We start from the raw sequence: 16533 nt of genomic DNA, 5'->3' as shown, positions 1-16533 counted from the left end.
TATAAACGATTTAAAAAATTAAAATCCTTTCTACTTTTTCTAATAAAAATTTAAATCCTTTCTACTTTATCTAAAAAAATTGTATATATAACTATTTTTTATATATATACTTCAACTATAATATGATCTTAACAACGATTATTTATCCTAATATGATTCTTTATGTAATAATATCTAAACTAATAATTAAATTCCAAAAGGAAAAAAGTTTTAACTCGCTCAAGAGATCTTTCTCCAATGGCCGCGTGCATTTAGATAACGCGCTATTTCAAAGCCTAGTAACTAATGACGAAACGACGTTAAACATTAAACATTAAACATTAAGCATTTCTGTACGAATTATATTATGATTACTTAATTATTTATATAAGCTTTTATTTTTAAATTTTTGGGTGTGCAAGCCTCTAGTACCAAATGTGAAGCCATTAATTTTAAAAAGGCAACTACTAAAAAAAGACTGGTTCAGGTTTATTTTATTAAAGAAATATGGAAGCGGAAGTAAGTTTAAGTCATTACTTTTATGAAACAATTATCTATATTTTATAGTATTTGCATTTTCGTGTTTTGTTTTGTTTTTTTTTATTTTAGGCAGCTTTTCTGAATGTGAGCTTGTCATTGATACGAACAAAGATACAGATGATGATAATCTTTCCAAGCGAAAATGTCGAACGGTTTTACCATATTTTATGAGTGATTATGATGATTTGGGTTGTTTGAGCTAATTTACTTTATTTTGTTTAGTATTTTACTAAAAAAACTTTTGACGCATCAGCAAAATTTGTGAACAGGTTTATTGTTTATTATAGATAATGATGTTGCTTCCAATCAAATAAAAAGGCCTAAATTGGTTTGCAGCAGTGATGAAGAGCAAGGGACCATAATCAAAAATTTTCCGTTACTTCCACCATCACTACAAAAATGTTCTGTATTTTATTTATATTTAAAAATTAATATTTATAAAATTTTGTTGTTGTTGTGTTTTCAATGCTGTTGTATAATTTTTTCTTCTTTGAGAAAAGTTTTTTAGACTTTGGTATAACAAATAATACTCCTTATAACACTGAACTTAAATTTAGTAAGATCAATTAGTATTATTTGTTATGCTAACAAAGATTTTTGTAGGACTTTACAATATACATATAAAGTATATCAGATATGTTTTAAGAAGTTTAATTTTCCAGGTATTTTAAAGTGTAGTTTTCTATAATGAAATTTAAGTTTCTTTTTTTTCTTTTTTTTTTTGAAGTGCCTTCAAATCTGAATTTGATTACTAAAAAGAAGCGAAGAATCGATTTGGAGATTGATCCAGAATCTCAAACTAAAGTACCATCTCAATCTTATCTCCTGCAGCATAACACAAGCAATAGTACCGTTTTTATTCTTTATATATGTTGGGTATTAAATTCATATAAAACTTGTGTATTTGAATAAACAAAGTTTTTCATTGCAGGTTGCAGCAGTTAATCTTTAGATGACATAGATAGTACACCCACTGTATCACAAGATGGTATAGTTAAACTTTAAATTTAAATTTTTAAGCTTTCATACAAAACAATTAATTAAACAATAAGCTAGATTTCTAGTTATTTAATTACGCATTTTCTTGGTACAATCATTTTGACACTAGAGTTTTCATAATGCTCTGGGACATTTTTATTTTTATATAATATAATATCTATTATATTATATATAAAATAATATTATATTATATATAAAATGAATGTCTCAACCAGAGATTTATGAAAGATCCAGTAAAAAATGTTTGTACCAAGAAAATTCCTATTTAAATATCCAGAAATCTAGTTATTAGTGTATATATATATATATATATATATATATATATATATATATATATATATATATATATATATATATATATATATATATATATATATATATATATATATATACAGTGCTTCCAGAAAGTATTAGCGCACTCGTAATTTTTTTATTATGGACAACTTCAAATCAATATAAATTGTAAAGTAATTTAAATTTTGAACAAATTTTTTTTAAAATGAAAGGTAAAAGCTATGAAATTAAATTATAATGTCAAATATTGTCAACCTGCTTGTTTTTTTATGAGTTAATTAGAAGTTTAATGACTACTCGGAAAAATGTCTGAAATTAAGCGTGCAAAAGTATTAGCGCACTTACAGTTTTTCAAAGATTCTAAGAAAGTTTAATATTTTATGTGACCACCTTTGTTTTTAAGGTATGCCAAGACTCTATGCGGCATAGAATCTATAAGTTTTCTGATTAGTTCTTGTGGCACGGTGTTCCACAACTCTTGGATTTGCGTTTTGAGCTGCACCAAGTTAGTGGGCTTGCTTTTTTTTAATTTGCAGTCCATCCAACTCCAAAGATTTTCAATAGGATTTAAATCAGGTGAGCGAGCGGGCCATGGCATTAGATTCAACCGTTTTTCTTCCATGTATTGCTTTATTGAGCGTGCTGTCTCGCAAGGAGCGTTATCTTGTTGAAATTGCCAGGTGGAGTCAGCCTTGAAAACGTCCATTGATGGCTTTAAATAATCTTCTAATATCTCTCTATATCGATGTTGATTAGGGCGATCAGTGTAAAGATGCGCCAGTCCATTGCTAGATCCAGCAATGCAGCCCCAAATGCCAATTGAACCTCCTCCTCCTTGAACTTTTGACATGATAAAACGAGGATTATATTTTTCGTTTTTGTATCTCCTCGCGACAACCCTTTTCTTGCGATTAATAATTTCAAAATTTGACTCGTCCGAGAAAATTACTTTTCTCTATTGCTCTACAGTCCATGCAGCTCTCTCTTTGCACCATTTTTTACGCTTGAGAGGTCTTTGATACTTAATAGTGGCTTCTTTGTTGCAAGGTATGAGTTGAGGTGTTTTTTCTTCATAAGCTTGCTAATTGTTGATCGGCTAACTTGATGTGCACCCAACGCTGTATTCAGGTCTGAGGCGATTTTGGCTATGCTCATGTTTGGGTTGCGTCTAGCGAGCATAACTGCTTTATTTTCGTCCCTTTCTGACATTCTTTTGGGACGACCAGAGCGACTTTTGCCTTTGACTGTTCCAAACTCATTATAATTTTTGAGCGTTGTTCTAACGCTGCATTCACTGATTTCAAGTTGACGTCCGATTTCTCGATTGCTAAACCACTTTTGTTCAGGCCAACAACTTGCCACTTTGTTTCAATTGATATGCTCCTTACACCCATTTTTTTGTTGTTGCAATTTTAAAGTTTTAACTAACTGTATTTCAAATGATTTTCCGCCACTTCAATTTATTCCTCTTATATTTTTTATTGACTATTATAAATCAGCAGAGAGTTTTTAACAAAAATTAACCAAAAAAGTTTTTCTCAAAGGATTTAAAAGAGTGTGCTAATACATTTTAAACGAGTGCGCTAATACTTTTGCACGCTTAATTTCAGAAATTTTTCCGAGTAGTCATTAAACTTCTAATTAACTCATAAAAAAAAAAAGCAGGTTGACAATATTTGAATTATAATTTAATTTCATTACTTTTACCTTTCATTTAAAAAAAAAATTAGTTCAAAACTTAAATTACTTTACAATTTATATTTATTTGAAGTTGTCCATAACAAAAAAATTACGAGTGCGCTAATACTTTCTGGAAGCACTGTGTATATATATATATATATATATATATATATATATATATATATATATATATATATATATATATATATACACTAATAACTAGATTTCTAGATATTTAAATAGGAATTTTCTTGGTACAAACATTTTTGACTGGATCTTTCATACTTCTCTGGTTGAGACATATTTATTTTATATATAATATAATATTATTTTATATATAATATAATAGATATTATATTATATGTTTTATATTGAACTTTCTTAATTTATTACAAAAAGAATTTTTAATAGTAGTTTGAGAAAATAAAGCTCAACATTTGCTTTGAATATACGCTTCAGTAGTAGGCAAAAAATTTATTTATTGTTGTGTTGTTAAAACTAGTTTTTAAATACTCTTATTTTTATTTAATCTTATTATTCATATTTAATAAAATAAAAATTTATTTACTTGAAAGATATCTATTAGTAGACTTAAATAATGTATCTTTTTGTAACTTAAAATTTCTTTATTTTTAGTTTTCCAGAAAAATCTGATAAAAATTTTGAAAAAATATAAAAAAAGATTTATCTGATATTAGGCAAACCCAAAAAGATCTCATAGATAAGTTTTCAGTTCTGCAGCATACAGGGGTAGATAATGTTAACATGTTTGTCTTAATTACTATTGACAATTTTGAGGATTTGGGGGAGTAAATTAGAAGACAAAAATATATATTTGCAGCAGGTATGTTCACAAGTTTATGTTATCAATTTTTTAATTATTTATAACACATAAGTTATAACACTGTATTAGTCAGTTAAAAATCTAGTTCAAGCTAAAAATATTTTTTCAAATTTCAAATACATACAATGTAATTAGTAATATCGTATTGTATTACTGTTAGTTTGTTACAGGAAGGTAATGTTCACTGTTTTTTTTGCAGTAGTATTTAAGCAAATAGCGAAAAGTAAACAGCGATATATAAACAGGAGTTCACAGTAGAGGTGTGGAATGAGTTTAAACTTATTCTAAAAATCAAAATCTTAAATAGAAATTCATGAAAATCCAATAAAAAGTATTATTGTAAATGTCTTTTACATCTCAAGACATCTATGTCTTATATCCATAGCAATTAGATTTAGTGTTTTCAAGATTTTTGCTTCGTATTCTGATGCTTTAAATATTCTGACAGAGGGGGATGCATACCCCCCATCCCCCGAGATTTTTTACTGGTTACTTAATTTATCATGTTATTATATATAGTAAACTATTATTACAGGTGGCAGTTTTAGCTCGCGCTTGTGGCATCCACCCTAAAAAATTTATCTATGAGGCAATGAATAAACTTTTAACTAAAGATGTTGCTTCGAAATATAATATAACGGGTACTGCGAAGAAGTGTAATTTTTGCACCGAATTCAAAAATATTTATTCAGCCATTATATGTATAAGTACAAAGGAACAAGTTTATACATCATATTTTATTAAATGTGACTAAGTCACGTTTCAAATATACAAAGGTATTTCAATTTTATGTTTTCAAGTTCTGTATCTTTTTATATTTAGAAGCAGTTAGTAGTCACCATGCTGACACCAAAGATATTAAACTCCACAGTTTTATTGGAGAGTGATTTCGACAAGCTGGTGTCTTGAATATTCGAACTGAGAAGAAAAAAATTTAAAATCTGAATAAAACTTTATAAAAAAAAAGTTGGCTTTTCTTTTACTAATAAAAATATTTTTTTAACTGCTGTTAAGTAACTTTATAAATTAACAATATCTTCTAACTTTTGCTATTCACATTATTTCAATTTAAGAAACTGATTTATGTCTTATATTGTTTTTTTTATTTGTTTATGATGTATCATCATACTTTAATAAAAAAATATTGTTAAAATACTTCTTTCAAAATTTTATCAATGTTCAATTTTCTCTTTTTTTAGATGCAGTCAGGAGTCAGCATGAAAATGTAAAAGATTATGGTAACTAAATAATCAACTCTAGAACTTTAAAGGAGATTGTCACAATAAAATGTTATGAAAATATTTTTAATTATAGTTTATTTTTCATTTTTATGTATTTGATCCTATTTTTTGTAAAGCGTCACTGTTTGTATTTTTATAAAAAAATTCTAAATTAAGTTATTTTAATGTAAATAAATTAAAATAACATAAATTGTACACGCAAGTAAAAGTCAGTAAAAAAATTTTAAATTGATAAACAGAGAACCCAGAAACATGTTAAAATCACGTATGAACCTGTATTTTACATTATCGATTCAAATCTTTTAAGTTTGTCATTTAACAAGTATTTCTATTGTTTACAGTGTTTTAATATGCAGATATTTTGTGTATTTTGTGTTAATGTTTTAAAAATTTCAAGTGCAGAAGTTCAGAGGTATAATTAAGTTATTTTTTTTAGTGTAAATTCAAAATATTGAAAAAAATGAAGCCAATAAGTGTAGAAAAAAGGGCAGCAATACTCACTTTGCTTCAAGAAGACTACACAGTTAGACAAATAGCTGAAAAATTAAATCTGAGTAAATCAACAGTTAGCTATACAATTCGTCGATATGGAGAATCTGGAAGTTTAGAAGACAGAAATCGTCCAGGTCCTTCTCGCATAAAAACAAAAACTGATGACTGTCGTATAAAAGTTATCAGTAAGAGTAATCGAATGTTAACTGCTCCACAAATAACAGCTATTTTCAACTGTGATCGAGAAAAAAAAGTTTCTGTCAGTACAATCAAACAAAGATTGCAAAAAGCTAATTTGAATGGTTGTGTTGCTATCCGAAAACCATATCTACGAAAAGGAAATCGACAGAAGAAATTCCGTTGGGCACAGTTCCAAAAAAACTAGACGATGGATGAATGGAAACAAGTACTCTGGACCGATGAGTCAAAATTTGAAGCTTTCGGAAATAAACGAAGAGTTTACGTCAGAAGATCTGCCGAAGCAAAAATGCTAACTCAATGTCTGGTTCCAACAGTAAAACATGGTGAAGGCTCTGTGATAGTTTGGGGTTGTTTCTCTCTGGATGGAGTGGGAGATTTGCGTAAAATCGATGGTATAATGAGAAAAGAACATTTTAGAGATATCCTGGAAACAAGTGCGATCCCTTCGGGACTTCGATTATTCGGAGACAATTTTATTCTGATGCATGATAATGACCCTAAACATACTACAATTATTTAGAATAAAAAAAAAGCTGAAAATGTATTACGTGTAATGACCTGGCCTCCCCAAAGCCCAGACCTCAACCCCAATGAGTTACTATGGGATGAACTGGATAGAAAAATTAGAACTGTATGTCCAACATCAAAATCCCATTTGTGGAACATTATAGAACAGGAATGGATTAATATTCAGAAAGAAACAATTAGAAAATAAATTGAAAGAATGCCGAGAATAGTTAAAGCAGTTATTAAATCAAAGGGTGGTTTTTTGACGAAAAGAAAATTTAATTATTATAATGGTTTTTGTAAATTTTTATTATATAAAACTGACTAATAATATATTTTATATTGAAAATGTATAAAAAATATAATTTTTATTAATATAAATCAAAAATTCTATAACGTAGTTACATACTTATACTGCTTTTTTGAAAAAATCTCGATTGTCCTAACTACCGTGAGCGGCAGTGTATATATTAACTATTTTCAGTCCTTATTACCAATATTTTTCATTTTATTGTAAAAAAAAATTACCTTAATTCAACAGAATAAAGTTTTTGTCAATATACAGTAAACCAAACATGTATAATATACATAAATATAGGTATATATTATAGTGAGTATAATGTACACACATATAGATATATATATATATATATATATAGTTGTTTTAAGTCTTTTGAAAATGTCATATTTTGAAAGCTACATCAATATTCAACAGGAACATAATTTCAACATTTAGACTGTATATTTTGTTTGCCAGTATAACTTCACTGTAAGATAACTGTTTATTATTAATTCCTTAGATCTCTTGACTCACGCTATACTGATAAATTCTTAATAACCTCAAGTCTTGAGCCAAATAACTTAATGACAAAGATTATATAATCTCATTAGATAAACTTTATTTAACTTTATTAATACATAATTCCTTTTATTAAACCTATTTACAAAAGTAAACTGCTATATCATTTTACATGCTACTTTAAACTGTTTACGAATTCGTATAATAAACAATTAATAATAAACAGTAATCTTACAGTGAAGATATACTGAAGTTATACGAATTCATTCGCGTAAGAACATTTTGCCTCACTCTACGTCACATTTTCAAAAACAGCTCGGCTTCATTTTTTTATAAGGCCAGATAGGGGTTGCCGGATCCAGTGTTTTATATATCTATGGTAAAAACCGATTTAGATTTTCGCAAATTCCCCCCCCCCCCCCTGCAATTAAACACTCCATCGGAAATTAATTGGAAATAAATTTCCGAATGACGAAAAGCTTGTAAAGCTGTAATTTGATTTAAGTTTTTGTATTTAGTTCCTACAAACCTACTAGGGATAGCACATTTACTTTCTTTGATGTCAAAAAGTTACTTTTAAACAAATATTACTTTACATAACTTAGATTAAATTATCAAATATATTTACATTTAAAAGTAATTCATTTTTTAAAAAGTAGCATAGTAAAATAATATATTACATGTAAAAAATACTTACATAAAGTTAATTTTAAAATTGCGTAACTTTTACTTGTTAAAGTAATTCAATACTACTAGTAAAAGTATTTAACATAAAAAATGTTATTTACTTTTTCTTTGTCTAAGTAAATCAATTTCAAAGTAAGTCATGTGAAATTAATTTACTTTAAAAAGTAATTTAGATTTTACCTATACCAATACTTTACATCGAAATGTAATTTACTTTTTATATGTAAAAGTAAATTTTTTTTGAAAGTAATCTTACGTAAATATAATCAGTCGATAAAACAAAAATAAAAAAGCAATAAAATAAATTTTTAAAAACTAAACAGTAAAAACTGTAGCAGGAAAAAACCTGATACAATAATAAAATGATACTATACTAAAGCGTTTCAAAGTATATAAAAAAGTTATCTTGGAATTTTTTCCAAATGGAATTTTGCTCAGGGGGTTTTTTCCTGATGCCGTCTGAATTCCATACGTTTTGGACATTTTCGAAAATGTAATTCTTCCAGCCTCAGAGTAGCAAAATGTTCCCATGCTCGGCCCGGAGTTGAATTTTTTTAAAAACGGGTTGGCTCTAAGAATGGCTTTAATAGTAAATAAGATATTGTTCCTACGCTAGGAATGGTTTTAATTGCCAATATAAGCATGGTCCGGAGTTGATCATTGATATTTTTAAGGTGGGCAGGGAAGAAATATCTAGATTGATCAATCAATCAAACAGCATAGTTGTAACTCTGTTGCGGAAAGTTCTAGAACATTTAATGACGTTGTGGATTTAATAGTTTTAATAGTTTTTACCAGTGAAAACCAAAGAATAGTAAACATGTGTTTGCAATTATATATGGCGGTTTTTGAAGGATATTTTAAGAAAAGTATAGAGTATAAATGAAGGAGAAAACTTGTAAAAGAGAGTTTTAGTTAGGAGAGATAAGATTATTACCATTTATTGATTTGTTGTTGCGAGAAAAAACTACAATGGTTGTTCAACTCATTTGGGAACACTTCACCATTGATGAGGACTCTATTGAATGGATTGACACAAAGAGTGGAAAGAGGAATAAATATGATGCCAAATCTATTCCGTGTCCAGGCATCGCAAAATCACTTAAATGTACCCATGGAAGCACTACTGGAATCAATGGACATTTAGAGTTAATATTTAAAATATTACACCGCATTTTGTTAAGAATCTCAGAAAATACCGCAAGCACAAAGTCAAATCGGAGATAATATTAATGCACCAAAATGGTCCGTACATAGTGATAATCAGCAAGAATTCGATACAGTTCTCACACTTTCATTTGTCCTATCAAACATTCCTTTAAAAGTGGTTGAATCTCCAGGGATCCAAATGCTCCTAAACTATTTGTGTCCTAAAGCAACCATTAAAAGTTCAACAACATTAGCAAAGTACAAACTTCCAATGCTTTACAAAAACATAGAAAATAACGTGCAGAAGTAAATTGATGAAGACATTCCTAATGCAAAAATTGCTGCTTTCACAAGTGACGGTTGGACTGCCAGAAACAATGATCCTTAGGAATCCGTTACAGTCCATTATTCTAACAAGGATTTGGAGTTAAAAAAGCTTACTTTATATTGTCAGAACTTTATTGGCAGAAAAACTGGTATCAAACTAGCACAAAGATTGGACAATATGATTAACAAATTCCCCATCCTTGCTGGGGACAATCTTAAAAGAGTGTGTGTGACAGATGGTGCTAGTAACATGAAGAATGCTGCTACTCAATCAAGAATTGTTGATCAACACATGCTTTGTGCGGACCACATCACGAACCTCTGTTTACAGGTAAATACTTTCAATTAAAATAGCGAAGTTACAGTTAAATATCTGTTTTACAGCAACATATCAGATTTCCTTTCTTTTTTTCTTCTCTTCTTTGGGTTTACATTTAAATATCGGATTTACAATTAACAATAAATATTGGAATTACAATAAAACCATCGTATTTACAATTAAACTTTTAAAAAAATTTTAATTTTTTTACAGTCTGCTATTAAAAACACACAAATGGTTGATGAAGTAATTAGCAAATGCAAGAAACTGGCTCAAAGAACACATCAGAGTACTATTGATTGGCAGGAAATCAAACTTTCATGTTCTGAAGAAGGAATAGTTGCAAACAAATTAACCCAACCTGCTGCTCACACCTGTCCGGAGAGCCTCAAAACATAAAAGTCATGCTCAAAAAATAAAACTAATTGCGTTTGGTAGCCCATACATCCATGATTCAAAAAATAAAAAAATTGAAATCATCTGCCTACGTCCATGGCCGAATTAAGGCGGGGGCGGATGGGGCTGCAGCCCCAGGCCCTTATAAAAAAAAATAGGCCCTAAGGCCCGTGACTTTTTTTTTGTTTTACTTCTTTTTTTTTTTTTTTTTAGGAAACCAGATAAATATTCCTATGTTTCTCAGTTTTTTTAAATCAATTTATTGGGAGCTGCGGAGGCGTTGTGAATAAATAAATGAATAGAGATATACTATATCTCTATCTTCGTATATTTGGCGGAATTTTGGTATTCGCAAATATTTTTTAAATTATCTTTCCGCATAAAGATGTTTTGAGAACATTCAAGTTATTTATGTTTCCATCTATGTCCGCACAACTATCAGTTTTTAAAAAACACGCTAAAAAAATTAACTTCGTGACATAAATTTTTTAATTAAATAGGTTTTATAAGAGAATGCTTTTAAAACATTCGTTGATGTAAAAACCTTTTAAAGGAAAAACAATTATATTAGTGAATGATTTTAAAGCACTCTCTTATAAAACATATTTGATTAGAAAATTTATGTCACGAAGTTAATTTTTTAGCGTGTATTTAAAAAACTAATAGTTGTGCGGACATAGATGGAAACATAAATAAACTTGAATGTTCTCAAACATTAAAACATCAAAAAAAAATTTATTTTATTTTATTTTATGATCACTTCCGTTACCGCAGAAAATTACAGCATTGCTCATTCGTTTACAAAATTAAAATAAAAAATGAAAAGGAGCGGCCTGAGCGGTTGGAACAAAATGCAAAAAAAGAAGAAGAATGAGATTCAATTAAATGAATTATTGAACAAAAACAAAAAAATGACTGAGTTTTGTAATACTGCAAGTAGTGTCTCGGTATCAGCTACAGCGAGAGCGAGTTCAAATTCACTAACTATGTCAATAATGTCAGCACCAGTTCCAGGTAGTGCTAATAGTGTCCCTGCAGACTCAGCTACAGCAAGTTCAAGCGTCTCAACTATCTCAGCAGTGTTACCCCTGGCTCTGACGACCCACACTGTCAACACCGATGTGGCTGAGTGGATTATAACCGACGACCTGCGTGAGTATTTCAGCAAAAGTGCAGATGGGTTTTTATCATGCCAACATATGGATAGCGATTTTAAATTGTCTACTAAAGTACTGCCTGGTGACACTTTTAAGTTTAAACGACAGTGTACAAAGTCCCTTTTTTTCCGGGAAAAAGTGAATGGTGAGAAAATTAAGAGAGACTGGATTTGCTATTCCCCATCAACTGGTAAAGTTTTCTGCGCCCATTGTAAATTATTTAATTCAAAATGTGGAATTGGAGCATCTGCTTTGATGTCATCAGGATATGATGATTGGAAACACGCTGCAAGAGACTTAGCTCGCCATGAAACAAGTGAAACCCACATTCAATCAATTGAAACCCTTTTAACACGTAGGAAAGCTGGAGAGCACATTAGTAAGAGGCTCACAGAGCAATTTGAATCAGAGAAAAAGTACTGGAATGACATACTGTTGCGTATTCTTACCGTAATCAAAATGTTAGCATCGCGTGGGTTGTCATTCCGTGGCAGTAACGAAATTGTGGGTTCTGTCCACAATGGCAATTATTAAGGTTGCTTAGAGCTAGTGGCTGAGTTTGACTCATTGCTTGCAGAACATATTCAGAAAAGAGCGAACAAAGGCCGAGGTCATGTGTGATATCTGTCATCAACTATATGTGATGAATTTATTCATGTGTTAAGTCGTGACGTTTTGGACCACATTTTAACTGAGATTAAAGAAGCAAAATACTTTGCAGTTAGTGTTGACACAACACCAGATATTTCACATGTAGATCAGCTTACCATTATATTCCGTTAAATGACTTCTACAGGACCAGTTGAACGTTTTGTGACATTTATCCCTATAGAAGAGCACACTGGGGAAGGATTAGCAACAAAGTTACTTGATTTTATGGAAATTACTGGCATTTCAATTAAAGACTGCCGAGGTCAATCCTACGATAATGCTGCAAACATGAGTGGCCGTTTTAATGGCTGCAAGCAAAAATAAAAGAACATAATAACTTAGCTGAATACATACCATGTTGTGCTCATTCGCTTAACCTTGTTGGTCAATGTGCTTTAGGATGTTGTTCTGAGGCTGTAACGTTTTTTGACTTTGTAAATAAGCTGTTTGTATTTTTTTCTGCCTCCACCTCTCGTTGGAATCGTTTGATGGCAGTTTTAAAGCCACTTAATATGCCTACCTTAAAAAGGTTATCTGATACCAGATGGTCAGCACATTATGATGCTGTACACTCCCTCCAGGTTGGCTATACGCAAGTGAAGTCTACACTGGATATCATGTGTCAAGATATGTCCCAAAAGCCAGAAACACGATTTAAAGCCGCAGGATTGAAAGATATAATGAGTCATCATGAAACAGGTATCCTAGTTCAATTGTGGTCAAAAATTCTGAATAGGTTCAATTTCACTAGCAATTACTTACAAGGGGCAGACATGGATCTCAACACCGCTACGGAACTGCTTCGTTCTTTGGGTGATTTTGTTCATTCTCTTCGGAGCCAGTTCACAGCATTTGAAAAGGAAGGAAAGGATCTGGGTACCGATTCGTACAAAGGTGAATCAAGGCGAAAGCGCAAGAGGAACCAAGGATGGGATTATGGTGACTCAGAAGATCTAGAGTTATCGCCTTCTGATAAGTTTAAAGTTCAGTGTTTTTTGCCTATAGTTGATCAATTGTTAGTTGCTCTTAAACAGAGGGCTAATGCATATGATACAGTCAGCAAAAGGTTTGGTTTTCTTAAAAATCTACAATCTTTGTCCAATGATGGTATGAGAGATCATGTTTCATTTGTATGTGAAACATGTTTTGAAGATGTTGAACCTAACTGTCATGGTGAATTTATTCACTTCACTTCTCTGTTTGCCAAATTGTCACCGCCCAATGAAACTGATTGTGTTGAATTGCAAATGTACACCTTTCTAGTTAAGAATAGTTTGACCGATACCTTTGTGAATGTCTGCACTGTGTTGAGAATTTATTTGTCTCTTATGGTCACAAACTGTACTGGAGAAAGATCTTTTTCAGTCCTTAAAAGAGTTAAGAATGAACTTAGATCAACAATGGGACAACCTCGCTTAAATGATTTGGCTTTATTATGCATTGAAAGTGACATAGTTAGATCAAGAGATTTCACAGTAGTGATCAAGAAGTTTGCTTCAAAAAAGGCCAGAAAAGTCAATATATAAAAAACTATTTTAAAGTTAATTGATTAACTAAATAGTACATAAATTATGCTACAATTTATATTTATTGTTTTTTTTTATACTACCTTACCGCCACATTAGGCCCTCCTATACATACAGCCCCAGGCCTAAAAATGTCCTAATCCGGCCCTGCCTACGTCCAAGGAAAAAAAATAACTTTGAACTTTCTCATATTATTGGCTCCTTTCCTAAAGGCATAAAGAAGTAAAGATGAATTTTATTTATGAATAACTATAAAATTTGATAGATAACCACTAAAAAAAAAGAAAATTTGATAAAAAATAATCATATAAAATAAACAAAATGAAACTAGATTGCTTATATTGCTAATCCATTTTAAATTGCATAACCCTAGGGGTATCTTTACCTGCTAATTCGCTTTCTTTTAAAAGCGAAGTGTTTTAAATGTTTTTTTAAGCCCATATTTTTTGAATAGCTTTGTCCATTTTATTGCTTAGTACTTAATGTTACAGTGTTACATATTTATTCCATTTAATAGTGAAATAAGGAAGCTGTAAAAAAATAAATTTTTTTATTAGTTGCTGACAATAAAATAAGTGCTTTATCAAATAAAAACACAAACAAGTACTTTTTGTAATTTTAAGTTTACTTGGACTCTTTCAAAATGCCCAATAGAGCCGAATCTCACAAAGAGTGTAGAAAAACAGTGTGTGTTGTATTTATGAAAAAGTGAAGTTCATCAATTTCTGGTGTAGCCTTTGAGAGATTTAAAAACATTTTTTCAGCAGATATTGACTTTTTGGACTCTAGAGTTCCAACTGGAATGTGTGGAACGTGTAGAAATCAACTTAGAAGGGTTGAAAGAGGAGTATCTGTCAAGCTGCCTACTCTTTACAATTTTCAAACTATCAATGTCAAGACTGTGACAAGAGGTTCCAACTGTAACTGCCTGATTTGCCGAATTGGTAAGCTGAAACTGACTGAAAAACATCCTTTGGATAATTCTACACCTTCAAATCCCACAAATCCTCTGAAAAGATGTTCAGATTGTTTGTCACCACTAGGGAAAGGCTTACCTCATAAATGCAACTCTACTTCTTTGAATTTAAACCTTAGAGAAATTTCAACAGAAAACAAAAAAGTTTTTGAACAGATAGCCTCTGCAACTATCAAAGGTCAAGAATCATCGTCAGGTGGGACAATCAGGCTGTCAGTGACTGAGGGAGGTCGTCCATTACCTGTTACCCTCGGTAACTTAAACTTTGTATCTTTCATGTTTTTAATGGTCCCATTTTGTCGGTTCTAAGATTACATTTCATAAAAAGGTTTTTTAAAATTTGTCTTTAGGAGCATCATGTTCAAAGTCAACAACTGCAGAAAAGTATAAGTTAAGTGCCCAAGACCTGGTGCAAATTCAGCAAGCTACAGGCATGTCTAATATTGGAGTCAAAAAACTTGCAACAACACTTAATTTGGTTTCCAAATCGCCTCTTTTTGAGCCAAACTATCGAGCAAATTTTCATGAAGCAGGGTTGCAACTTACAAATTTTTTTACAAAAACTACAACTGCATCATCAGGCAAAAATATCCCACACAAAGAGTACACAGTTGTTCACTGTAAAAATCTCTCTGACTTTCTAGCAGAAATTTCACTTAAGAGACAACTTCAAGCAGGTCATCTAATAAAAGTTGGGATTGATGGAGGTTGAGGTTTCCTAAAGCTTACAGTAAGTCTTCAAAGAATGAATGATGAAGATGATTCAAGCAGTCCACCTTCAAAAAAAATTGTCACCCCTAGAGCTCTAAAAGACAGTGGAGTTAAAAAGCAATTTCCAATTGCAGTTGCAGAGGATCTACATGAGAATTACAGCAACATCAAAACCTTTATTGAGCTTGTTCAACCTGAAAATGTAGACTTTGTGGTTTCTTGCGACTTGAAAGTTGCTAACTTTTTATGTGATTTGCAATGTCACTCAAGCTCACATCCATGCCTATACTGTGATAGTGAAGCAAAGAACTTAGCTGAAAAAGGTGCGCTCAGGATGCTGTCTGATCTTCAAAATTGTTACACAGACTTTCTTTCAAAAGGTGGTGACATTAGTAGGGCAAAGTTTTTCAACAATGTTGTCCATAAACCGCTTCTAAAAGCTGATCCAAGCAAATTTATTTTCGAACTAATTCCCCCAATGGAACTTCATCTGCTTATTGGGATAGTAAATCACTTGTTCAAAGCACTAAAAGAAGCATTGCCAGAAGCAGATGAGTGGCCAAAAAGACTCAACATCACAATCCAACCATATCATGGCGGACAATTTGCTGGCAATGATTGCCAAAAACTCCTGAAAAATATTGAAGTGATAGATCAGCTCTTGGAAAACCTAGATTCATCAGTTTTAGCCATCATTGATGCATTCAAAAAATTCAGTGCTGTTGTTATAGCTTGCTTTGGAAACGTCCTTGACAAGGAATATAAAAAAAAAATCGAAGAATTTCGGACATCTTTTTTAAGTCTAGGATTTTTAAGTGTGACCCCAAAAGCGCACATCGTTTTTTTTCACATTGATGATTTTATCAGAATGAAGAAAAAATCCCTTGGTCCTTTCAGTGAACACTCTTTAGAAGCTCTTCATCAAGATTTTTCTGTTCAGTGGCAAAGATACAAACATTCAAAATTACATCCACAATATGGAAATTAGCTTGAAAGATGTGTGGTTGAATACAATAGCAAGCACATTTAGGTAAAATATATCTGTTGCATCTTTAATG

At 30.9% G+C, this 16533-nt stretch overlaps 2 protein-coding genes and 1 pseudogene across 2 annotated transcripts; all 3 read left to right on the top strand.

The window, feature by feature from the left end:
• The first annotated feature begins 122 nt into the window (after positions 1–122).
• On the top strand, positions 123–5295 carry LOC149883298 (uncharacterized; annotated as a pseudogene).
• Positions 5296–6037: 742 nt separating this feature from the next.
• Positions 6038–6454, top strand: LOC149883297 (uncharacterized). The gene has a single exon (XM_090101051.1). The coding sequence runs from the start codon at positions 6038–6040 to the stop codon at positions 6452–6454; it is 417 nt and encodes a 138-aa protein (XP_089957177.1).
• Positions 6455–9445: 2991 nt separating this feature from the next.
• On the top strand, positions 9446–16463 carry LOC149883296 (uncharacterized). Its single transcript, XM_090101049.1, has 2 exons — positions 9446–10542; positions 13940–16463. Exon 2 carries the CDS (start codon positions 15510–15512, stop codon positions 16461–16463), a length of 954 nt encoding a protein of 317 aa, XP_089957175.1. The 5' UTR covers positions 9446–10542; positions 13940–15509.
• The last annotated feature ends 70 nt before the right edge of the window (positions 16464–16533 follow it).

The sequence above is a fragment of the Hydra viridissima genome, unplaced genomic scaffold, assembly GCF_058129835.1.
Source record: "Hydra viridissima isolate aposymbiotic clone 2 unplaced genomic scaffold, HvirCarnegie_v1 scaffold_10, whole genome shotgun sequence".
Classification (NCBI taxonomy): Eukaryota; Metazoa; Cnidaria; class Hydrozoa; order Anthoathecata; family Hydridae; genus Hydra; species Hydra viridissima.
The sequence above is the reverse complement of the archived record's forward strand: the minus strand, read 5'-3'. Positions and strand labels throughout refer to the sequence as shown.